This window comes from Candoia aspera, chromosome 1 (assembly GCF_035149785.1).
Source record: "Candoia aspera isolate rCanAsp1 chromosome 1, rCanAsp1.hap2, whole genome shotgun sequence".
Lineage (NCBI taxonomy): Eukaryota > Metazoa > Chordata > Lepidosauria > Squamata > Boidae > Candoia > Candoia aspera.
The window spans coordinates 262,130,298-262,156,291 of record NC_086153.1 but is presented as its reverse complement, the minus strand read 5'-3'; the positions used below and the strand labels follow the sequence as shown (position 1 = coordinate 262,156,291).

The 25,994-nt window shown below is 38.3% G+C and overlaps 1 protein-coding gene across 1 annotated transcript in view; it reads left to right on the top strand.

Annotated features, from left to right (window-relative positions):
- The window catches only part of SHANK2 (SH3 and multiple ankyrin repeat domains 2), a 362,929-nt gene that overhangs the window by 325,023 nt on the left and 11,912 nt on the right, over nt 1–25,994 (top strand). The window contains exons 21-23 of the mRNA XM_063289598.1: nt 7,927–8,057; nt 12,743–12,854; nt 13,602–16,026. Coding sequence (XP_063145668.1) covers nt 7,927–8,057; nt 12,743–12,854; nt 13,602–16,026 — 2,668 coding nt within the window. The remainder of the gene's footprint in view (nt 1–7,926; nt 8,058–12,742; nt 12,855–13,601; nt 16,027–25,994) is intronic.

Here is a 25,994-nt window from a genome sequence, read left to right as displayed (position 1 = left end):
AAAAATGCAAAAGCAGCATATATTACACTGAATTTACCCCATGAAGGCCCTTTTAAAAATTTCCATGCAGTGGAAGATCCAAGGACTGCATGCCACTGGGTCCCCCCTTCCATTTTCATCAGTATCTTCTCATACATCTTATATAAATACAACTTCATCCTCACTTTTCATAAAACATGCAACTGGACAGTCTACCCAACAAAAACCAGATGTGAATACTTTAATTTCAAGATGGAGAAATAATTAGTTTTTACAATATCATTTACTGTTGAGATTAAATCTTCATTTTTATTGCATCATGGAATACACAGTGTCCTTTAAAAAATACATATATGGATACAAGATCTTGGGTGGTAAGTTAGATTACAATAACATTTGGAAATTGCCCATAATAGTAATCCTTTCCTTATTTTCAATTACAAGGGATTATTTTAAGGAATAATACATAACATTATCCTTTTTAATATGGCACATACATACACCCATGCCCCTCTAGTGCAAACACATAACTCCAGATAAAGTTTATAAGAGCAGCATGTGGTGTGTGTCAATGAGCAGGAGTTACACCTAACAAAATTCAAATGTTTGAAAAATCATAAAATCGGTGCAAATTGCCTAGCACCAACCATACAAAGTTCACTAGGAATGATCAGAAGAAGATGCTAGTAAAATTCATGTTCACACACAATTCTTCTGAAAAGTGGGAAGTGTGACATCTTAAAGCAGTGATTATTATGATCATTCCAGTGGACTTCTCAGAAAAATGTAAATGGCTGAATTGTCCCAGAGGCAGAAGGCTTACTTTATTTTTCCAACACAAGATATTTTCTCAAACTTTGCTAGTCTGGATAAGCTAAAGAAGTACTGTACAGATCCTAACTATCTAATTACAAATTGCATGCATTATATAACTGTCTGCAAGTATTCAGGAATACATTTGATTCAGTGCGTATGTGAATTGACATCACTTATAAGGGTTCCACTTATATGGCCTTGATTTAGTATCTAAACTTTCTTTGTAAATTTCATCAAACATAGAAAAAGACGTTTAGTATTTTTGTTACAAAATTACTCAAGTGAGTAATCAGCACGAGAAGCACAAGCCAAATAGTACTTCAAACAAAGTATCCTGATGAACAATGCCTTGTGTATAACTACCTTCTATTAGAAATAAAAGTAAGGAAATAAATGTATACAGACAAGGAGAGGCTAAGGGACATTGTTCACAGGATAAATTTGATTAATGGTCACACTGATTTTGTGACAATAATTCTGGAAGGGATTTAGGGGTGAGATGAAACGCCGGACAAAAGAGAAGATAGCAACCAGTGCTTCGATGGCTGCCACACAATCCAGTGGTGGAGCACATCTGACACCACAGGAAGCTCAGGTCGCTTGGACAGTTGACCCAAAGTTCATCACAGAGATTTCTGACTGTGACATCACTACAGTGCATAGGTGAGCTTTTTGATAGGTTCACAGACATTTATGTCACAATCACAAAAAGGTCTATTGAAAGTTGTGCCTTGGGATCCAGCTTAGTTGTATGTGTTATGGGTGCAGGACAGTGTGCATTTTATAATATTTTAATAATTTCAGCACTCCCTGCACTTTTCAGTCTCTACATTTTAGACAGACCTAACACAAACACTCTGGTTTCCCAACTGGCTTCTTTCTGTGTGTTGTCCAATGTATGTAGATTCCTCCATCTTCCTGGCCTCAGATACAGTGGTTGTTGCTCCTCTATTTGATTGCCAGATGTCACTGGGGAACAAGATGGGGAGGTTCCTGGATCTTCGGGGCAACCCAGGCACCAGAGAGGAAGCTCACCATCTACACCTGCAGAAGAACAAGAATCCTCAATGCCTGCTTCAGATGAAGATTCACCAGCCAGAACTACAGAGAGTTGGCCATGGCCACTGTCATCGTCTGACACACACAGCAATGTTGGGGAAGATTTTGAGGGATTTCCAACACCAGAGCGGACTCCACAGTGTACAATGGACATACAATCTCCTGGCAACCAGTCTCTTAGTAGAACTCAATATGAAAGTGACTCTCTTGAGGAGGGGAATATTGAAATGAATGAAAAGCGCCATGGTGTTCAGGCTGTCTCTAGGGATCAGGGTTGGAGAGGGCAAACCCAGCTGACAGAGGGGGAAAAGCTATTGATGGAAACCAACAGTAGGATTGTGCAGCTGCTGGAGAACATAAAGAGAGAGCATGCACAGTCCATGGGTCTCATGTCACAGTCCATGGGCCGGATGGAGTTGCAGCTAGGCATTGTGGCAACATCCACAAGAGCCATTCATAACTACCTGTCTGAGATTTTAGCTTTCCTCAAACAACCAAGGACACAGGTCCTTGAAACTCGTATCTCCCAAAGAGCCACCCCTCATGTTGAGTTAACCAGTGCCTCAACGTGGACTGGTGAGGATGCAGTGGCAGTGTCCACTGGGTACTTACCAAGAGATGAAGGGATTAATGACTCTCAAGAAACACCGCAAGCCACAGTGCCTCGTCGCAGTGGCCGAATGCAGAGAGCCATAACTGAGAGGGCATCCTTGCCCATGCCCATGCGTCAGGCAAAAGGGGGAGGGAAGAAGAAATAAATTATCACATGAAGGATAGTATTTTTAAGGGTTTTTTTTTTAATGTGCCTGTCCTTTTAATTCTTAGCCATACGGCCATGAATGGCAGAACTTGACCATTTCTACATTTGGCTAACATTGTATTCTGGCTGACTAGATTAGTCTAACATTTTGTAGTTTATATTTGCATTGTTAACAATGTGTGCTGCTGGTATTTGAAGAACATTTGCTTCTGTTCTTTCACTTTAGCTTCATGAGAACATTTTTTTACACTGTGCCAGACATTCATTGCTTTTCTTACAAATACAAATCATTTCTGGACACAGCTGCTTTTTGAGTTTTCTTTTTCCATGAACCCCTTCCCTCTGAGCAAGCATACTGAAGTTCTTGGTAAGTATGTGGATATTGACAATCTCCACCTTAGAAGTTGTGTTTGAGTAGTCTCTTGCCTGGTGTTTCTGGCATGCTGGCCTGAGGTTAACCTGTAAGTGCCTTTTTGGATCATGATCATTCTTATCCTCTGTGGGTCTAACCAGGGCTGCAACTAGGGGGGGGCAAGCGGGGCATGTGCCCCGGGCGCCGCACTGGGGGGGGGCGCCAAAATGAGCGCTGGGGGGGCGCCAAAATGGGCGTGGAATCCATGTTTGCCCCAAGTGACACAGACCCTAGTTGCAGCCCTGGGTCTAACCAGATTAATCTCTAGCCCATAGCCAAGACTATCTTGGCTTGGTTATGCACAATCTGCAACATGCCAGGACTCGATTGCAGCATTTGTGACTTATACAAACATGTGCCAGCAAACTTTTTTAGGCACAGGAATGACATTTTCAGAAGTTTCTTTATTGCTGGGTGTTTTGTGGATAACATAGTTATCCTCTGAGTTTGAATATTTAAAAATGGGGAAAATAATATGTGCTTATACCCTTTCGACAATGAATAGTATTTGTAGGAGAAACTATATTTGATAAGATCATAGGTATTAATTATGCAAGTCAAAGTTACCACTCTCCTCATAGCCAGACCTCGTCAGAACGTAAGAGTCATGACATGCTGTTGAGTACTGTGCCACAATGTCTGAAAAGTAGCATCATAGCGGATGGATGTGTTATAAGAAAAATCTCTCTCCCCTTCCTTTAGGCTAGGCAGCTCCAGGCAGATGAATAATGCACTAAGTGGAGGAAAGACAGTTAATATGGCTGGGACTGGGCTGGTTAACATTATGGACCTCCAGATCATCTCTTCGTTAGGTGAAGAGTACAAAATGGCTCTCAAGGTGGTATCCTAGATTATTGTTTAAAGACCCCTGTTTCAGAAGCCAAATGAACTTTGAGTGATACCACTGTGTACAGGCACTGAATAGTTGACCTTTTCCCTCAATGTTTAAACTGACTTTCTTAGAGTCACCTGAATATATTATCAGACCCATAACTAAATCCAAGTTTGTGCATATATCAATGGTCTATAAACTCTCACCTCTCTGCTCCCTTTCGTTTGAGTCTGAAGGGAAATAGTCAGGAAGCATTTTGCTGCAGTACAAACCAGCCATGTGTGTTCCAAAGTGAAAGATCTGCTTGTGGCTGCTTTTTGCTAAATGACTGAGCTAATGATGAAATGCAGCTGGTGTGAGCTAACCTTCTGACTGCAGGCACTTTGCAGGCGCAACTTTTGAGTCAAACACTTGTCCTGAGAGAACCTGTCCTCTAGCTCTCAGATGAAGAACACTTCTATGGGTGTTCTGTCTTGTCCATGTACTCAAATGCACCCTACCTGGCAAGTGTGGCTTTTCACACCTGTACTACTTGCGCCCCATCTGTGCCTGTTTTTATTTATTTTTGTTTGTTTAACATGTTACAGAAACTTTCGTAAATAAACTCTTTTAAACTGAAGCATGTAAGAGTCATTCTCACTGATAACAAGAACATACTTTCTTGCAAAAATGGCATCATACTAATATGTGTGACAAAAAGTCCAGTTTGACAAATATTTTAAGGATTAGTTTTCAAAGTCATACACAGAGACAAGATACACAGGTCGTACTGGGAAAAGACATAAAATTTCAGAAACATCTAGAAGGCTATTTCAGCATAGCTATGCAATATTGTTAATTTTTTTTACTTGTCTTACGTCACTCTAAAAGTGTGGTGGAAGTTGAGGATGGAGATGGAAAGTAAGAATTACACAAATATTACAAAACCAATGAAGTGCAGTTGCAAATTGCAATTATTTTTCAGTTTCTTCAAAGAAATAGCATATTTTTTTATTTGAAAGAATGAATTTCTTTCTAAATTTAACACATTTCTTTTTAGAGATTTATTTCATCCCGTTGCGTTACTTTAGTATGGTGACTTTTTAAAAAACAAGCACACACTTGTAAGCCATTTAGCCTCTAGCAATGCTATCAGAACTGCTATTATAGTTTCCACTCAGCCAAGTATCCATACATTTTTTTTTCATACTATCTGGAAACTTATTTACTACTCCCCATTCCAACTTACTTCCAGCTATTCTTATCTACAATTGCAATGAATGAAAGAAACTGTAGGACAAGGGAAAATGAGTTGAGAACAGAGGCTGTAAGATCAACAAAAGATAGATAACCTAATGTGTGGTTGCAATATATGAATTTATTAGAAAATATTTGCAAACTCATACTGTAGTCAAATCTATTGCTTTGGTCAGACTTGCAGTACAGTCTTGCAAGATCAGTAGTTGAAGGTTTGCATGGTTCTCATAATTTTTCAGTGAACATTCCCATGCTTTTTCAAGTGTCTGTCAAAGCCTCTCCATTATTTTCCTGTAGCTCTCATTATCTGACTAGGTATAGGGTTGTGTGTGTCTGTTTAGTTTTAAAAGCGATGAATTGTTTTGTGGAATTTTCACATAGTTTACAGACTTTAAGTGACAGATAATTTCTATTTTCAAAATATTTCAAACTTGATCCCTAAAGGTTTTTATGGATCGCTGACAGGGCAAGAGAGACAATATGAAATCTTCCTTCTTGAAGTTCTTGGTGGTGGATACACCAGCATACCCAAATGTTTAAAATGAAGTCAGTAGATTTTACGTTTTACTTCATATCAGAGAGCTTATCCTACTTCGAAAAACATAGTTTGGGTTACTGCTAAATTGAGTGAAAATGTATCCTTTTAATTTTATTTAAAGGAGGTAAATAAGAAGTACAAGATGTAGATACTGGTATTTACTAATAATCTATTCCGTTGCATTGTTCAGCTCCGTAACATTGACAGAACCATCAACTACTTAAGAGGCTCCTTTTCTAGAGCAGTTATCCAGAGCTAAGAAAATTAATTGCGATTCTTCATTAAATACCATCGACCTGGCCCAGTTAGCCCCACAGGCATAAAAGCTATAATGCACACACAGAACTCAACTAGCACAAGATCTTCCCTGTTCATTTCAGTATTTAAGGCATAGCTGGTATTATATGCAAAAAATGCTCACAGACCTGCTCCAACCTTTGGAGTGAAGTAAGTAATGTCCACATATACACACACTGCCATGTGCACATTGCATATTCATGAGAGTCTAGACTGGGATGCATTGCTGCATTTAACTAGAAATGGTACATTAAAATCTATTTTCTTTAGCCCTTATCCTACTCCAATCCAAATGTTTTGCATGCAAAAATTGGGAACAGTACGGTAATGCCTGTACTTTGCATGGGTGAACCTGCCATAAAAATTAAGATAGCTGTTTTAAGCATTAAGGTGCCACTTTTTCTTATCCATAAAGTAATTTGCAGTGCAGGTATTCTAAATTCTACCAAAAAAAAAAAAGGAAAAAGAATGATCAGGAAAACATGCCCTTTAAACTCATTTTCCAATGAAATAGAAGTAATAAATCTGATAAGCTATAAAGTTTTTTCTAGCTGTTGTTCAACTTTTTATGTATCCACATTTTCTGTACATACAGAACCCTAAGGTTAAGAAGGGTTGTTTGTTGATTTTATTACCACAACCTAGATTTTTTTCAAAACAGATATCCATAAATGGTGCTTGTAATTTAATCTGACTGCATGGCCCAAATGTTAATGTAGAAGGTATTGCAAAGAAAAGATTATTATAATATAGGTTGAATCGTAGTCCATAAAGAGGCTTGGTTTTAGTATTAACGTAAAGGGAATGGTAACACACATTTGTAATATTATATTCCAACTGCAGTCTAACTCTCGATTTAAACATTCCTCTTGCATCTTTAAAAATAACTCATGTATACCTATATACATATATATACGTATGTACTGTACGCATGTATGTGTGTGTGTGTATGTATATATGTATGTATGTATGTATATATATATGTGTGTGTGTGTGTGTGTGTATATATATATATAGTTAGGTATACTTTGACAGTACTACAAGATCCAAATTTACCATATTACAAAAAGGGTAGATAAAGTGCATTTGAGCTCTATTTTGCATTTAAAACTAAAGGCCAATGTTCACAACAATTTTGTCCATTATAGTCTCTTTTCTTTTCTCCAGCCCAGATCAATTTTGTACCTTTTATCCATTATGAAGTGGTCATACCATGATTGCTGTCATAGTCTCAAATTATAATTTGACAGCAGTACTCAGCACACACATTGCATTCAGTAATTCAATCTGAGTCTATGGTCATTCTTGCATGACTGCTCCCTGATAGACAGTTGCACAGTTGTATTTCCGGCTGAAATAAAATGGTTCATAAATAGCAGTGTGGTTATGAGAATTCGTTGTGAGAGGTTAATTGTCAGGCTTGTAGGAAAAATCTCATTGAAGCTTTCAGTATTCCCTCATTGGGCCTAAATATAATCATTTTAATATTCAGAAATCAGTGAAATCATTAAGACTTAATTATAGCAGTGCCAAATATTTGTGTGTAATAGCCTGACATCAGTAGTTGATAATAAAGCAGTAATATACAGGGCACTTAAAATACCTACATTTGTTTAAAAATTCAGTAAAATTCTCATGACTACTGTGTGGAACAGTGCTCTGCAGGTATACTATTTCTAAAGGTTTTCTTTCCATTTCTATATAGATATTTTCCCTTCACATTTTGAAGGTTTGAAGAAGAGGATTGTTTTTCAAGTCACCCTAAGTAAACATTAAATGCATGCAGGCTTAAAACTAAAGCATGCATGATACGCAGCAGCAATAAAATTGCTCGGCTTGCACGACTTACGATGTTCAAGCATTGCCTTGTTAAAATGCCAAAATCCCCTTTTTCTTTGCATCTTTAAAAAAGTTAAATTATATTTTACATTACAACATTTAATTTTTCAGTCTTTGAACAAATTAGATTTATTTTAGCATATATTTCTGTGTTACAGATAAAGCTGATGAAATAGTGCCAGTTTCCAAGCCATCAAGAATTCCAGAAAATGCAGTTGTGGACTCCAGAGTGGCAACAATTAAACAACGACCTTCTAGTAGATGTTTTCCCTCAGCTACAGATATGAATGTGAGTGGTATCTATAATAAATTTCCTTTGAATTGTGGGACTTTGATTAAATAAGGATTTTTCCAAATTCCTAATAGAAAAAAATCCTTCATCTTCTTATTCTTTATGCTCTGATTTTTAATTATTCTGACATGGCTATGACCACCTTCCATAATTATGACTCTTTGTGGAAAGGCTGCTAGTACAGGCAAATACCAGTCCTGCTGAAATCAATGGGAGTTAATGCTCCCTAAATGTAATGGATTAGGCCAGCCTACTTCCCCAACCTACTGATTTCCAAATGTGATCAGATGATAATTTCCAGTGTTCTCTTCCACTATTCATGCTGGTGGAGAATTCAGGGAATATGTCACATTATCCCAGAACTGGGGCCATCTTGCTCATCTTTGGCCTTGATTCTCTAGCAGGCTTTAATGCTCCCTTTTTCAGTAATGAAGGTGATCAGACAACCACTTCTCCATATAAGGCTTGGTTTCACAATTTAGCGTTTCCTGAGAGCTACGTGTTATCCACAATTTACAAAGTGATACATCAAACTACATATTCTTATTAACCCGACATTTTAGGGAAAAAATGTGATTTTTAGACTTTTGAAGCAGGTGTTTTTAGAGCCTTCTCCAGCTAGGGGTTTTCCAGATATTTTGGACTACAATTACCTTAAGCCCATGCTTGCTGTAAATTATGGCATTTATAGTCTTGTTCAGTAACAGCTACCTTTGTTATTACTTCTTTACTTCTGTGCTTTTTTCTAGAAATGGTGTGGGTAGGAACAAGTTATCATTTCTTGCTCATCATCTCTTGAGAACCTTCACTTGAAGATGATTCATAGTGCTTACCGAATTTGTTCCGGGGACTCTGTAATGAAACACTATAATATATAAACCGCACCTAAGCTTATCTCTTAATTTCACCTTAATTTATGCAGCTTTACAATAAAGAACATGGCAACATAATGAACTAAGTAGCGGCAATATTTTTAGGAGACATATTTCATGGTACTTGTCCTCCTATTATCTTTTTAAAAAAATGCTTCTATATTTGTGACTTTTAGTTCGATGCTAGTCATTAATATTTGCTTGAAAGAAACTCCTGTGAATACAATAGGATTTACAGCATGTCTCTAAATCATATTTGAAGAGACTGTGAGGAGTAAATGATCTCTTTTGTGAAAAAAAGTGCACTTGCCCTATGCTGGATGTCATTATTATCTCTTCTTAAGCTAAGTAATCAAGTCATCCCTTTGTAAGATTTATTTTTATTTGTTGGTGTATATTAAATAAGTTTATGCCACATATTATCTAAATGGAATCCAGTTGCCATAACTAGCAAATAAGGACCTGTTGTGCAGTGAAAAACTGGAGCAAAAACAGATAGAGCATACTCTACCTAAGTTATAGAAGGACTGTATCTCAGTAATAAAAATCCATAGTATGTCCAGGCATAGACAGGAACAGTCTTATTCCAAAACCCCAGATAGTCACAGGAAATCAGCATTAGAAATATTGAACTTCATGGATTCATAGTCTGAGTTGGTATAAAGCAATTTCCTAAGTGATTGATACCAACTACAGTTTATTTATGAGTATAAACACATTGTTTTAATTATTAACCGAAGAGGTAATTAATATCTAATTATCCTACACAATGTCCTTTTTCAGAACAGATCAGAACATCTATCCTTCATTTAGAAAAGTATGTTTGTAGTTGCTTTTTTCTGTCTTCATTTTTTTCCCAACACTCTTTCTTGGAACTGGGTCATATTCAGACATGCAGTTCCATCCTGTTACTATGGTCAAACTTTGTTTGCAATATATTTCTAGTTATGTACGCTGCCAAAAATGTGAATTATCCATGTGAACTATGTGTGAGTAGAAAGTATAACTTCTGTAATACGCTCAATCTCAGGCTATCCTGAAATAATGTTTAGGGCTTAGAGCTGATGCAGGATTTTCAAGACACTTCTATTTTGTTTCATCAGCATGTACAAAGGTTTTCTGTTTCTGTTAGGTCTTAATTCTAAGCAATGGGGAAAAACTCTTTTAATGCATAGCATCCAGTTATGTCCATTCTCCTTCCTTAAAATTAAGAACAAGGATTCTGGGACCACCCTAGATTTCTACATTTGAATAAATAATAAGATGGGTCAGATGCTATTATTAAAAGTGATGTTTACTTTTTTTAAAATTTTCTATCCCACCTTTATTATTTTTATAAATAACTCAAGGCAGCGAACATACCTAATACTCCTTCCTCCTATTTTCCCCACAACAACAACCCTGTGAGGTGAGTTGGGCTGAGAGAGAGTGGCTATTTGACTATTGTGGCAGGATTTGGCACCTAGAAAGAGCCATGGAAAATTACCTAAATTCTCTTTGCTGCTTCTGGAATAAATAGGTAGATTTAAAAGCATTTAAAGAGGAACAGCATTTAGATTTGGCATGAGGAAAATAGAAGTTGTTATTTTTGGTAATCCCATCTTATCATCACTTGTCAGTATCTTGGATCTCAGTAATAATTAGTATCGTGACATCCCTTAGGAATGGCTTTCATAATGTGATTATAAAGTACTGAGTTATTGGTTGGCTTCAATTTTACCACTAAACCTTGGCCATCACAGCAACAGGAACCCAAGAGAATTGAAAGATTCCCTTAACAGATGGGTGGAAGGCTCACTTTGATTTCCTGAGTAATTTTGAAGCCATTCCTGGTAGTGCCCTATATTTGTTTGAATAAACTGCCAATTCTTGATTTGATACATGTCTCCCTCCTCCTCCTCCTCCTCCTCCTCCTCCTCCTCCACTACTAGTACTACTACTACTTTTATTTATTTTGAAACAGACCATCCTTCATATTACACTGTACTTGCTATTAGGCACAGTGTGGGTCCTTTGCATTTGCATGTGTATAGAGGTGCTTATAGCCTGTTTTTTCCTCCCCTCCAGAGTACTTTGTACTTTCTTCATAAGTACTATATCATAAAGTGAACAGATGTTGATAATTGCCTTTAAGGGAAGAATTGAGTTTTATGTCTGGGCTAGAGGACAGCCACAAAACCTTCTTTAAAATTCAACCCCCAAAAGTAAACTGTTCTCAGGACACAGGATATAACTGTACATCCCTGTCAGAAACCCATGAAAAATATTTCCCCCATGACTTCTATGCAGTATTGATGAGACAAGTTGCACTTCAAACTGAAAAATGTGTGCAGATTAAGCAGTAAGGGGATGAGTGGTAGGATAACTATGGCTATGCTGTTTGTAGCCTTGTTCCTGAAGATACCTGTAGGTAGTATGAGCAAATCATTGCTGTGTGACTTTTGATTATAGGGCTAATCAAAAAGGTATAAAGAAGGGTCAGGAAATTCTTTCTGTGCTTGCTGTTCTTCTACTATTCATAACTGTGCCTAAGTAGATTCTCTCATGTATTACTAAAATATGAGTACATAATGAGTTTTAAATTCCACTGGGAATTTATTACTCAAATTTGGAAAGATATCCAGAATCAGTGAGAAGTCCTTCTCTGAGATGGCAGAAAGCAGAAGGCATTATGTCCCTGCTTCTGAATCTAGCCTAATTAGGTTTGAATCTACCCTAATCTTCAGACGGTATTAAAATTTGGGGATGGCAATTCATTACTAGGATCCTCTATTGCTTCTCTGGAGCCTAGCTGAACAGAATATTAAATGTCTTGTAAAAGGGAGAGAACGCTAAATACTTAAAGGGGTGGGGATACAAGTTTGCATCCTGTACTGTACCACTTTTTCTCTTCCTCCTCTCATAAGGAATGAGTTTCTTCTAGGTGTCTTCCAGGTCCACCACTACAAATGGCAGCAGATTGCTAAAAGCAAGAAACAAAGAGACTGTGGCTCAGATTCTTCAAATTAAAAAAAAAGTTACCAAACTCTTATGGGCAATTAATGACTCACAGATCTCAGTAGTCTCATGTGCATGGGTGACAGGTCAGCTACCAGGTTAATATATGGCAGGTCTGAACATCTCTAAAGACCTTCCTGTATTCCACCCTAGTTTCTGCATACTTTTAGAAGGCAAAACTCCCATTGAAGGTTCTCATTAAGTTGACAATAGAGCAATGTCCTTTCCCTTTACCCCCTCCTGTGCAAAATGGGAATACTAGATAAAATCATTCATAGTTCAATAGTTTTTCCTTCTTCGAGCATCTAAAGATTCTTGCCTCTTTGTGCACAGAGTTCTTTTTCACCATGGAAGAAGAATTGGTGAGAGTTTGTTCCTCACTTCTGTATGAAAAAAGTTATTCTGTTCTTCATACAGGGGACTGAAGCAAGTGACTGTTTCTTTCTTTCTTCCATGCACTGTAAAGGTTTATAGAAGGGTGGACCTTTCCAGTAGGATGAAATGTTTTGGCCAGAGTGGCAAGGCTTTGCATGATGGGCTTTTCCTCTCCAAAGTTTTGTCCCTGACATCATTCAGCAACTAGAGAACAGCATGGTGACAATCTAGCCATTGGGACAAATTTAGCTCCCCATTCCTATTATAGGTCAACAGGATGGACTTGGACCTGGACCATGTCATAGGATGGACTCAACGAAGCAAATCCATTGAAGAAATACAGATGGTATCATGTACAACAAACCCTAAATGCCAAAGCATGATGTAAATATTATATATTATAACCTTTTAACATTATTATTTGTTTTATTTTTCTAGTCCATATATGAAAGACAAGGGATTGCTGTTATGCCACCTACAGTACCTGGAAGTCCCCAAGGCCCATTTCTGGGTGTGCCACGAGGTACAGTAAGAAGACAAAAATCAATAGGTAAGATATCACAGAGACATATGTAAGGGATACTGCCTTCTTTTATAATAAACTGCTATTACATGAGAATATACTATCTATCTGTAAACCTGACTGATTATTAGCTGGAAGTTTGTTTGTTTTTTAATGTTATAACGGATTATGATTATTATAACTTTAGTTAACTGAACAGTATTTATGTAAATAGTGCATCCCTGAAAGAACTAGTTTTTGGAGTTCTGCTGGAAAATTTTATTCAGCATCTTAATGCTATATCTTTTCCTGATTAATACTTAACTTCTAAATTTCCAGCATGAAATTTAGTATCTCATTCAACATTTAGCAGCCTTAATGCATCAGTCCTTATAATATTTGGATAAGCATTTCACAATTCCTCTAAATTATCCTTTTTGTCACCCATTATGAATATTTTCTTTTCTTTTACGCACAGTAACCTGTTCATAAATGGCCACAGTGCATAAATACATGTAGTTTTTTTTAAGTGCTTCTTTTTCTTTTTAATTTTCCATTATCTCTTTTTATGCATGCTTTAGAAAAAGAACAGCTGTCTGTAAGAATTTACAAGGTTTAGTACACTTAAGAAAAATCGTAACTTCACTGAATCAAGTTCCAATGCAGGGAAATACTATAACAGACATATTATAAAATTATATGATGTACAGTATAAATAATACTTCGGTTTTTTTACATGTGATTATTTGGATTGAAAAGAAAGGAAAATTTAAACATTACAGCTTTTTTTTTTAGGGATAACAGAAGAAGAACGGCAATTTTTGGCTCCCCCCATGCTAAAATTTACTAGAAGTTTATCTATGCCAGATACTTCAGAAGATATTCCCCCTCCACCACAGTCTTTACCTCCATCACCACCACCTCCTTCTCCTTCTCTTTACAACTCTCCCAAATCTCCAGTATCTAGAATGTATGGCACAATTAAGCCTGCATTTAATCAGAATTCAGGTTCAAAGATAGCTGTTTCAGGTAGGTCTGAAAATATGGGGACAGTGATAAGAGACAAAGGCATATATTACCGGAGAGAAATGGACCGTTATTCTCTAGATTCTGAGGACTTATATAGCAGAAATGCCGCAACTCAGGCCAGCTTCAGAAACAAGAGAGGTCAGATGCCAGAGAATCCATACTCTGAAGTTGGAAAAATAGCAAGCAAAGCAGTGTATGTTCCAGCCAAGCCAGCCCGACGGAAGGGAATGTTAGTGAAACAGTCTAATGTTGAGGACAGTCCAGAAAAAACTTGCTCCATTCCAATTCCAACCATCATTGTTAAAGAGCCATCTACCAGCAGCAGTGGGAAAAGCAGCCAAGGAAGCAGTATGGAGATTGACCCCCAGTCTTCAGAGCAGCCAGGGCAGCTCCGGCCTGAGGATTCCTTGATGGTCAGTAGCCCGTTTGCAGCCGCCATTGCTGGGGCGGTGAGGGATAGGGAGAAAAGGTTAGAAGCCAGGCGCAATTCTCCAGCTTTCCTTTCTACAGATTTGGGAGATGAGGATATTGGACTAACCCCTCCAACTCCACGTATGAGACAGTCCAAGTTTAGCGATGAGGGGCCATTTGGTAACGAAGATGGCTTCAGGCAGCTTGTATCACCATCTCCTATCCCAACACCTAGAGAGACTGAAAATATGTTCAATAGTAGTGAATCAAACAACCAAAATGATGCAAGGACACCTAACTCTTCAGTCCAAACCACAGTGAGCTCTGAAAACAATGCACTGGCAACCCAAAATACTGCTATGTCCGGTTTAGATAATTACGTTCATCCCCTGACAGGGAAATTACTGGATCCAAATTCCCCTTTAGCCCTTGCCCTTTCTGCCAGAGACAGAGCCATGAAAGAGCAAACCCCACCAATTCCAGGGAAAGGGGACTCTGGCAAAGCAGATCTTAACAAACCCCTTTACATTGATACAAAGATGAAATCGAATATCGAAGCTCCATTTCCAGCAACAGCTACTATCGCTAGGCAAAATACACGTGGTCCACTAAGGCGACAGGAGACGGAGAATAAATACGAGACAGATACAGCAAAAGAAAGGCGGTCTGAAGAGAAAAAGAACATGCTAATAAATATTGTGGATACCTCACAACAAAAGTCAGCTGGTTTGCTCATGGTTCATACAGTGGACACAGCACAATCCTGCGATAATCCTGAAAATGAAGAGAAAAGTGCTGAGATGGAAGTGAATATTGAAAAGCCTCCACCAGAGATGCAAGAAGAGACAGAAGCAGCAGAAAGTGGGTTGGATGACTCTGGCCTGCTTCCGCCACCATCCCCTTCCTGCAAAACAATTGTAGCTGTTAGCTCCATTGATGATCCGATCATTTTGCCATTTCGCATTCCTCCTCCCCCTTTAGCTTCTGTTGATCTTGACGAAGACTTTATCTTTACTGAGCCATTACCTCCTCCTTTAGAGTTTGCTAACAGTTTTGATATTCCTGATGACCACTCAGTCCCAGCCTCTGCCTCTGCCCCTGCCCTAACAGACTTGGTCAAACAGAGAAAAAATGGGACTCCACCTGCTTCTTTTAACCCCATTCAGCCCTCAAATTCATTAGACAGTAAGAAGTCAGGGGGTCTTTCAAACTGTTTGCCTCCCTCATTTTTGCCACCCCCTGAAAATTTTGATAATGTCACTGACTCTGGGATTGAAGAGGTGGACAGTCGAAGTAGTAGTGACCATCAACTAGAGACAACCAGCACTATCTCAACTGTGTCCAGCATCTCTACCTTGTCCTCTGAGGGTGGTGAGAACTTGGATACTTGTACAGTCTATGCAGATGGGCAAGCATTTCTGGTGGACAAACCCCCAGTACCTCCTAAGCCAAAAATGAAGCCCATAATCAACAAAAGCAATGCACTTTACAAAGATGCGCTCATTGAAGAAACTGTGGATAGTTTTGTTATTCCTCCCCCAGCCCCGCCCCCTCCTCCAATCAGCGCCCCGCCCACTATGGCTAAAGTTGTACTGCAAAGGACCTCTAAGCTCTGGGGCGATGGAACAGAAATTAAAAGCCCAGTTCTCTCAGGCCCAAAGGCAAATGTGATTAGTGAATTGAACTCAATACTGCAGCAAATGAACAGAGAAAAATCCTCAAAGCCAGGAGAAGGATTGGAGTCACCTCCAGGGACAAAAGTTGCTAGTCTTAGTACAAGGTAAATGCAACTCCCAGGTTTTTAAAATGTTTCCATTGCTTGTGAGTTTGCACTTGTCTTGCTTTCATTGCACGCCAAAAGTAATTGTGTTTAATATTATTTAATTACAGCAATTCCAGTATGTACATTTTTTCCATTCCTATCTAAAGTTAAATGCATAATAAGCTAGCCTTTTCCCTTATGTATTTAGATAAATACAGCTTGTTGTTTATTCGTTTAGTCGCTTCCGACTCTTCATGACTTCATGGACCAGCCCACGCCAGAGCTTCCTGTTGGTCGTCAACACCCCCAGCTCCCCCAGGGATGAGTCCATCACCTCTAGAATATCATCCATCCACCTTGCCCTTGGTCAGCCCCTCTTCCTTTTGCCTTCCACTCTCCCTAGCATCAGCATCTTCTCCAGGGTGTCCTGTCTTATTATGTGGCCAAAGTATTTCAGTTTTGCCTTTAATATCATTCCCTCAAGTGAGCAGTCTGGCTTTATTTCCTGGAGGATGGACTGGTTTGATCTTCTTGCAGTCCAAGGCACTCTCAGAATTTTCCTCCAACACCACAGTTCCAAAGCATCGATCTTCCTTCTCTCAGCCTTCCTGATGGTCCAGCTCTCGCAGCCATATGTTACTACAGGGAACACCATTGCTTTAACTATGCGGACCTTTGTTGTCAGTGTGATGTCTCTGCTCTTAACTATTTTATCGAGATTTGTCATTGCTCTTCTCCCAAGGATTAAGCGTCTTCTGATTTCCTGACTGCAGTCAGCATCTGCAGTAATCTTCGCACCTAGAAATACAAAGTCTTTCACTGCTTCTACATTTTCTCCCTCTATTTGCCAGTTAAGCTGGTTGCCATAATCTTGCTTTTTTGAGGTTTAGCTGCAAGCCAGCTTTTGCACTTTCTTCTTTCACCTTCATCATAAGACTCCTCAGTTCCTCTTCGCTTTCAGCCATCAAAGTGGTATCATCTGCATATCTGAGATTGTTAATGTTTCTTCCAGCCATTTTAACTCCAGCCTTGGATTCCTCAAGCCCAGCATGTCGCATGATGTGTTCTGCGTACAAGTTGAATAGGTAGGGTGAGAGTATACAGCCCTGCTGTACTCCTTTCCCAATCTTAAACCAGTCCGTTTTTCCGTAGTCTGTTCTTACCGTTGCTACTTGGTCATTATACAGATTCTTCAGGAGGCAGACAAGATGACTTGGTATCCCCATACCACTAAGAACTTGCCACAATTTGTTCTGGTCCACACAGTCAAAGGGTTTAGAATAGTCAATAAAACAGAAATAGATGTTTTTCTGAAACTCCCTGGCTTTTTCTATTATCCAGCGGATATTGGCAATTTGGTCCCTAGTTCCTCTGCCTTTTCTAAACCCAGCTTGTACATCTGGCAATTCTCGCTCCATGAACTGCTGAAGTCTACCTTGCAGGATCTTGAGCATTACCTTACTGGCATGTGAAATGAGTGCCACTGTTCTATAGTTTGAACAGTCTTTCGTGTTTCCCTTTTTTGGTATCGGGATATAAGTTGATTTTTTCCAATCTGATGGCCATTCTTGTGTTTTCCAAATTTGCTGGCATATAGCATGCATTACCTTGACAGCATCATCTTGCAAGATTTTGAACAGTTCAGCTGGGATGCCGTCGTCTCCTGCTGCCTTGTTATTAGCAATGCTCCTTAAGGCCCATTCAACCTCACTCTTCAGGATGTCTGGCTCTAGGTCACTGACCACACCGTCAAAGCTATCCCCGATATTGTTATCCTTCCTATACAGGTCTTGTGTATATTCTTGTCACCTTTTCTTGATCTCTTCTTCTTCTGTTAGGTCCTTGCCATCTTTGTCTTTGATCATACCCATTTTTGCCTGGAATTTACCTCCGACGTTTCTAATTTTCTGGAAGAGGTCTCTTGTCCTTCCTATTCTATTGTCTTCTTCCACTTCCACGCATTGCTTGTTTAAAAATAATTCCTTATCTCTTCTGGCTAACCTCTGGAATTTTGCATGTAATTGGGCATATCTCCCCCTATCCCTGTTGCCTTTTGCTTTCCTTCTTTCTTGAGCTACTTCTAGTGTCTCAGCAGACAGCCATTTTGCCTTCTTGGTTTTCTCTTTCTTTGGGATGTATTTTGTTGCCGCCTCCTGAACAATGTTGCGAACTTCTGTCCATAGTTCTTCCAGGATCCTATCTACTAAATCCAGTCCCTTAAATCTATTCTTCACCTCCACTGCATATTCCTTAGGAATATTAGTGAGCTCATATCTAGCTGATCTGTGGGTCTTCCCTAATCTCTTTAGTCTGATCCTAAATTGTGCAATAAGAAGTTCGTGATCAGAACTACAGTCAGCTCCAGGTCTTGTTTTTACCGACTGTATAGATGTCCCCCACCTTTGGCTGCAAAGGATGTTGTCAATCTGATTTCGGTGTTGTCCATCTGGTGAAGTCCATGTATAAAGTCGTCTCTTAGGTTGTTGGAAGAGAGTGTTTGCTATGCAGAGTGAGTTGTCTTGGCAAAATTATATCAGCCTATGTCCTGCTTCGTTTTGTTCTCCCAGGCCATACTTACCTGTAATTCCAGGTATCCTTTGAATGCCCACCTTAGCATTCCAGTCTCCCGTGATGAAAATAACATCTCTTTTTTCAGCATCTGTGGTTGGGGCATATATTTGGATCACTGTGATGTTAGATGGCTTGCCCTGAATTAGAATTGAGATCATTCTATCGTTTTTTGGATTGTATCCAAGCACTGCTTTAGCCACTTTACTATTAATTATGAAGGCTACTCCATTTCTTCTGTGGTCCTCTTGTCCACAGTAGTAGATCTGGTGGTCATTTGATGTGAAGTGGCCCATTCCAGTCCATTTCAGTTCACTGACGCCCAAAATGTCTATCTTTAATCTTGACATCTCACCAATAACCACATCCAATTTGCCCTGGCTCATAGATCTTACATTCCAGGTTCCAATGGTGTGTTGATCCTTAGAACATCGGATTCGCCGTTCACCACCAGCACCGTCGGCCGCTAGCCGTCCTTTCGGCTTTGAGCTAGCTGCGTCATCACGTCTGGGGCTAGTTGAACTCATCCTCTGTTCCTCCCCAGTAGCATTTTGACCATCTTCCGACCTGGGGGTCTCATCTTCCGATGGTATACCGACATATCTCTGGTTGTACTGATCCATTTAGTTTTCACGGCAAGAATACTGGGGTGGGTTGCCATTACCTTCCCCAGGGATCGCATTTAGTCTGACCTCTCTGTCATGACCTTCCCGTCTTGGGTGGCCCTTCATGGTTTAGCTCATAGCATCATTGAGGTGCTCAAGCTCCAGCACCACGACAAGGTAACGATCCTTTGCTCAAGTAAATACAGCTAGAGATACAAAAATATGCAAGTAGAGACTGAGATCCTCAGGTTTAATTCCATGCATATGTCAATGTTTTTTATGATTCCTGCCACAATCCATCACTCTTCCCAGAATCCTTTCCTGAAAATTCAGATGCCCTTTGGAATAGCATGGAGTGATGTAAAGGATAGTGGGGAAAGACAAGTATAATCCCACATGAGCATATAGAAATGTTTTCTGATCATACCTGGGACTCTTTCATCCATTTTTTATAAAGAACATTTATTTTTTAGCTGTTATCCACTACAACTTAACTTGTTTGAAATACTGGGTACAGTATTTACAGCTTTGAAATGTTTGTTTTACACTTGTAAGTACTTAAAAATACATACTTGCAATAATGACCCACAGCTTCCTTGCTTGCTTGCTTATTTGGTAAGGGATTGTATAAGTTTAACCAGTTCAGGTACTTTAATATATACAATAGAAATGGGAGTTGAATTAGTTGGATCAAACTGTTGGACAGGAGTAGAGGTGAAATCTGACACTTAGCCTTTTGTAGACTGGCCTATTATTGTTAAGAAGGTAAACGTTTGGTAGGTGTAACTTGTCAGACAGATTGAAATCAGCTCTATTTTTGAACATTTTTTTTATGGATAACTTTTCGAGCTGTAGAAAGCCTATTGAAGTTACTAAGTTTCTAGAGACTTCAGAGAGGCCCATTCATTTGATGATGACTGTCAGAGGAAGTATAATCCAAGACAGAGCAATATTACATTAACGTATGAAAACAAAACTGTACCCCAGACTGATTTATTTGCAGTGTCCCAAGTGAGTCTTTTACCAGATGGTGCCAAACATTAAATGGCAGAGAAGTAGCACAGATACTTCTTCAGTTCCCTGCACATCTTATAGAAATGCCCTACAGGGAGCCTATAAGTACAACTACTGAATTTTCATAACAGTTCTTTTACCAAGTAAGGTGGAGGTCACCATTTTTAATGGAACCAATTCTAAGTATACTTCACGGTCACTTTTCAATGTAGTGCTGAGCTGCATTCTTCTACAGAGTGCTTCCTATGATATATATTTATCTGTAGCTTATTGCAGATTTAACCTGCAACCTACAATTATACAATTACATCCTAAAATTGTTTGTTTTTTTTTAATCCTGGAACAGGAAAAGTTTACATGTTTTAGAAAACTCGAGTTATGTTTTTCTGTAACAGGAACATCTAATTTATCTGCATAACCATGCTGTAAAAGTTTGGGTTTGGATGTCCACAAAATGACTACTTTGTCATCTACTATGATTTTCTTGAATCAGACAGATTATTGCCAGAAGAACAAATTCATTCCATAATTAAATTGAATCCATAAAAGATACTCACAAAAGAACAAATTAGTTAATTTTTGTCAGATTTATCTGAAAATGTGCCTCAATGTGAGGAAGTTTGGTATATCATCACAATACCATTTTTGTTGAACTGATCCAGGCACCAGAGTAAGAAACTTTGAAAGATCCTGATGCCACTGCAGAGGAAGAAGCAGTTGTTTCCACCTACCTTTGTACCCATTCCCCCAGATAAGCAAGTAAATGTTTAGTTTGCTTCTGAACCAGACAGTTGCCCTGCAGTGTAATAGTGCTGGATCCGGTGAAAAATGAGAATGTTAATAGAACAGAACCAGTGGCAATGAAGAAGGAAAGAAGACAAGAATGGCACAATTTACAGCAGATGTAACCTCAATTTATCCTATTTGTTATATCCTACCATGGCTGCTTTGATAAGGGGACTAATAAAATTAACAGTAGTTATAATGTTCCCAGGATGAAACTCTTAACTAAAACAGCATGTAGAATTTTCCTCTCTCTTTGGTGTGTTTCTCAATTTTAAATACCTCAATATTTATGTAATTATGCTGCAATCAGGTACATTTTTAACACTTTATTGCTTTAGAGGAAGAAAGAAGATGTTAAAAGAACAAAGAAGAAGAGGAAAAAGTGACAAGAACATGTTATAATACATATGGAAAGCAGTACAGTTTTTAAACACAGCATTACATAGTGACCATATGGAATAATATTAACCAAGCTTTCTGTTACTTTGATTCTCAGCTGACACATATCAATTCAAGATTGCAAATCCAGGGTGGCACTACCTTTCAATCATAAAACAATTTTTCCCTAACCTTGTGCTTGGTAAATCCTTCATTCTTTATGTTTACATTTGTATGTATTTATATTCCCATTTTGGGTATATATTTCAAGTTCACATTCATATATTTAAACTGTATTGGGAAATATTGTATAAAAGTAGTAATTTCTTAGTTACCTTTGACTCAGTATCTGAAGTGGAATGTAAAAAAAATCAAAAGATTGCTGATTTATTAGATCATAATAATTGTATATTTTATCCTGAGCATCTTTGATAGTAGAAATAATATTGGTTTGTTGTACCTGTTTCAGTCAAGAAGCCAATAATTTACCAGGTCTTTCTACTCATCCTGAATATCAACGCTTTATGCAATTTAGTGTATATTCTGTACTGAGTGCATAAAGGGAATTAAGTTCCTGTTTAGCAGACACAAAACTTTGTACAATTCCTGTGTAGGTTGTCCTACATATGTACTGAGAAGTTCCTTAACATCTTGCTTCATCTGTTTTATAAAAATGGTTATTTTAGTAATGATGTACAGTATCTAAATGTCATCTTGAATAATTAGGATTACTTTTTCTTACAGTAATTGACAAAATTATTGCTGCATGAACAGTTATTGCAGTAGAGCCTATATAGCTTTTATCTATTTCTTTGACTAAAGATTGATATACAAAAATAATCAAGTCAGGAACAAGGCTGGTGTGGAGTTGAAAAAAAAAGTATATGTTTGCTGTAAAGGATTTAAGTCACTATACAGTATATCTACCAAATTAAACTCTAACATATAAACTTGTAACCTTTTCTATGTACAAAAGTTATATTTAGCTGGAACAAGCTAATGAAATATCTAAAACTTGATTAAAATCTTCAGACATAGCTACCTGGTCCACAGGTAATTACTTTAGATAATAAGATATTCAAAACACCTCTGTAAGGTGAATGTAATCAAGATCAAGTTGTTACTGATTCTCTGGGTGAACCTGAGAATTTTGGACTGCTCTGAGTCACTTGCTGAGAAGGGCAGCTATAGAAATCGATTAAATTAAATTAAATTAAATAAATAAATAAAGTATGCCTGTTCTGAATGGAATTGCAGTCTTCCTTTAGGAACAGATTTGCAGCCTAGTGCAGTATGTAGGCCTAATGCTGATGCTAGACAGTCACTAAAGCATTGGTGGCAAGCATGGTCCTTTCTCAGTAACGGCTGATTAATGGCTTACCTGGTAGAAAGAGACCTGGCATAGCCTTACCCCAAGATAAAACAGCTTTAGTGTTTGCTGGCTACTGCTGGTGCTGAAACGTTTTGTAATGTACTTTCCCATAGCATATTTTTTTACTATTGTTGGCATTCTGATAAGTCTTTCCAATTTGGCAGCCACATGTCAAATAAATAATTAACTAAATAGTGTATATTCATTTATTTATTTATCAGATTTGTCACCGCCCATCTCCTCCGACCAGAGGGACTCTGGGCGGTTTACAATAAACACTTACATAGCCACAACCAAGTTAGATGACTGCCTAGTCTTGTATAATCTTCACTGCACACTTAGGCCAGTGGTAGGACACTGTTTTGATGGGTCCTGCGTCAGTTATATTTGGCATCAACCATTAACTGAGCAGGCCCATAAATGTGGCACAGGGCCCAAATTATGCAATATGTGTCACTAGGGTTGAAGTAACCCCTCTCTTCACTGCAGTTTAGAAAGGGACTCAAGCATATTTTTCCAGGCCTTTTAGTATTTCAGTTTTGGTGTTTCTATTTCATCTCTGTTACAGTTTAATATTTTTATAAATGCCTTTGCTGTTCCTTGAAAGCAACCCAGGGCCATTAATGGAGTGTTTTGGCATATAGTTTTCCCTGTAAATAAATATTAACCTGCTGTGAAAATGAGTTTCAAGAAATACTGGGTGGGGGATATATATATCACTGAAAAAATGAAAGCAATTTGGAGCAAAGGAATAGGAGGAATGTAACGATTAGCAGAAAGGAAATTAATTGTTTAAGGATGACAAAACACCAGAGAGACCATAGACAGAGAATCAAAGGCCATGCAGTTAGTGGGAGTATAGCTCTTCCCAAACCAGCGCACTCCAGATATATTGAGATTACAGTTCCTCAAACTCCTGGCTAGTGTGACCACTAGAAAGGTAATTTGCATGGAAAGATAAACAGTACAGGATAGCAGATAACACATGGCATGTTTAATAGGCTCTTCTGAATAAAACCTCTGAAAGACTATGAGAGTATCAGTCGCTATTCTACTACTTGAAAGATTATAAACAAAATTTCCCCTGACATTTAAAAATACAAAAGGGAAGTAGCTAGGAGTATTTAATATTAGGTTATAATTTCCCAGGGTTGACCCTGTCAGGAGGGCCTCTTGCTCACTTCCCTGTCAATTAAAAATGTTGGCTAGAACCACCTGGACACAGTTCTGTACTTTCTTTAGCTGTAGAACTTGAGTGGCCATGGCTGGTACTTACTAGTTTAATTCTTCCACAAGGCATTTGGGGTATAACTACGCTAAGAGCAATGTGGGAGAATTAGCAGATCTAGCCATAGCTAGTTTGGATTTTATTGGTGACTGGTATTCCAGCCTACAGCACCAAGGAGAAGGAACAGTGCTGCTGTCAAAGAGGTCACTGGCGTTATCTATGACAGCCCAAAACCTGATGCTGATTCTGTTACTGTTAATATAATCATAACAGATATTGTATTGGTGTAGCAATTGATAAGCTAACTTCAATGCAGCTGCAGATTGTAAAACTATATTGTTAATATAATTGAAATCAATGAATCTTAGAATAAGCTTGCGTTTCATAGAATTCGTTGCCACATAATCCTATAAACAGTTACTGAGTGTCATTGCATTCACTGGAGGTTTGTTGATAAAGGACTGCAACTATAGTCTTCTCAGAGGGCAATTTCATTGTTTTAAATACAACCTTTTGCTTGGCAAAAGAAAGAGAAGACCTCAGTTTAAGTGAATCTGATTGCCCTTAGTATGCCATTTGCTATCTGGTAATCCTATTCTCACTGTTTATGTTTTCTTTGATCATTTCAGCTCTGATAGGGTGATATACGATACAGTTCATCAGGTTTTTCACAACGTTTTTAATAAAAGTTTCATATGAGAATATAGATGGACTTTGCTTTTAAATTGATAAACTTCTGAGCAAGAATTGTTAGTATTTTGACATAGGGGATGTGTCACATTCATAGTTTTATAGTCTTACAGCTTCTGGTGCAAATGATTCAGAGGGGTGTTTCATAAAGCAACCTTTTAGACCCAGTGTTTGAAGAATCAAGGGGTGGCATCTCTTCACGGCTTGGTGTGGCTGTGTCAAGATGCTCAGAGAAGACTGGGGAAAGATCTCCAAGCAGCATCACTGAAACTTTGAGAGGTACAACCTCCTTGATGTGCCAAGTACTAGCTTTGTGCCAATGGAATTATTTGCATAGGCCTAGTGGCTGTGTTTATCTGCTGCTGCAGCTGCAAAAGAAGGGTCCTGTGGCTCTTTAAAAAACTTGACAGCTATCTACTTAAATAAGATGTCACGAGATGTATGCCTTTGGCTGATTCTGAAGATGGGCTTCTTGTTTGCATGCTTCCCTATTTACAAATGTGCTTTTTGCACTTGAGAAGAATAACAGTTAAATCTGGCAGAATCTGTGTTAATAAACCCATTTAATTAATCTGAAATACTACTGCAACTGACAGAAATGTCTCATCTCAGAGGAACAAACCATAGCAAATGACTAAACTACTTAAATGTTGTTTCTGTGTTGCTGTTGAGACTCTATATTTACTCAGCATATCACTCTACATCTACAACTGATTATAAGGCTCATGAAATCTCTATAGTTCAAAATTTCAGTTACGTAGGTAGGTGATGGGCTCCCTTTTGCTGGAAGTCTTCATGAAAAGGCTGGCTAGACATTGGTCAAGGATGTTGCAGGAGAAGGCGATGGCAAACCATTTCCATATTGTTACCAAGAAATCTATGGATGACAAGTTGATTTGAGAAGAGGATCGAATTACATGGCATAAATGTTCCCTTCCAGCCCTGTGATTCTATAATTCTATATATTCTTGTACTTTTTAAAGGATGGGATCATGAAATAGCAACAGCTAGCATGATGGTTCTCAGATGATCTGTCTTGGAAACCTGTTCATGTAGATCATGGATAGTTGTAGTACTGCAAATAAATACATAATAATTAGTGGCCTATACGTGAACAAAAATTTCTAGTCTTTCTGCTGGTTGCATTTGGTTGAAATCCCCTTTCGGTATCAAAATAAGCTTTATACAACTGTTGCATGCTTGACAATTATCACCCTGCAACACTCCCCATAATTCCTAAATATTGCTTTTTCAGATCTGCCATTTCAAATACGCATATAGGAGTCCAAGAAATATTTTAATAAAACCTTACATCAGTAGAGGAGAAGAGGGTTCTACTCTCCCT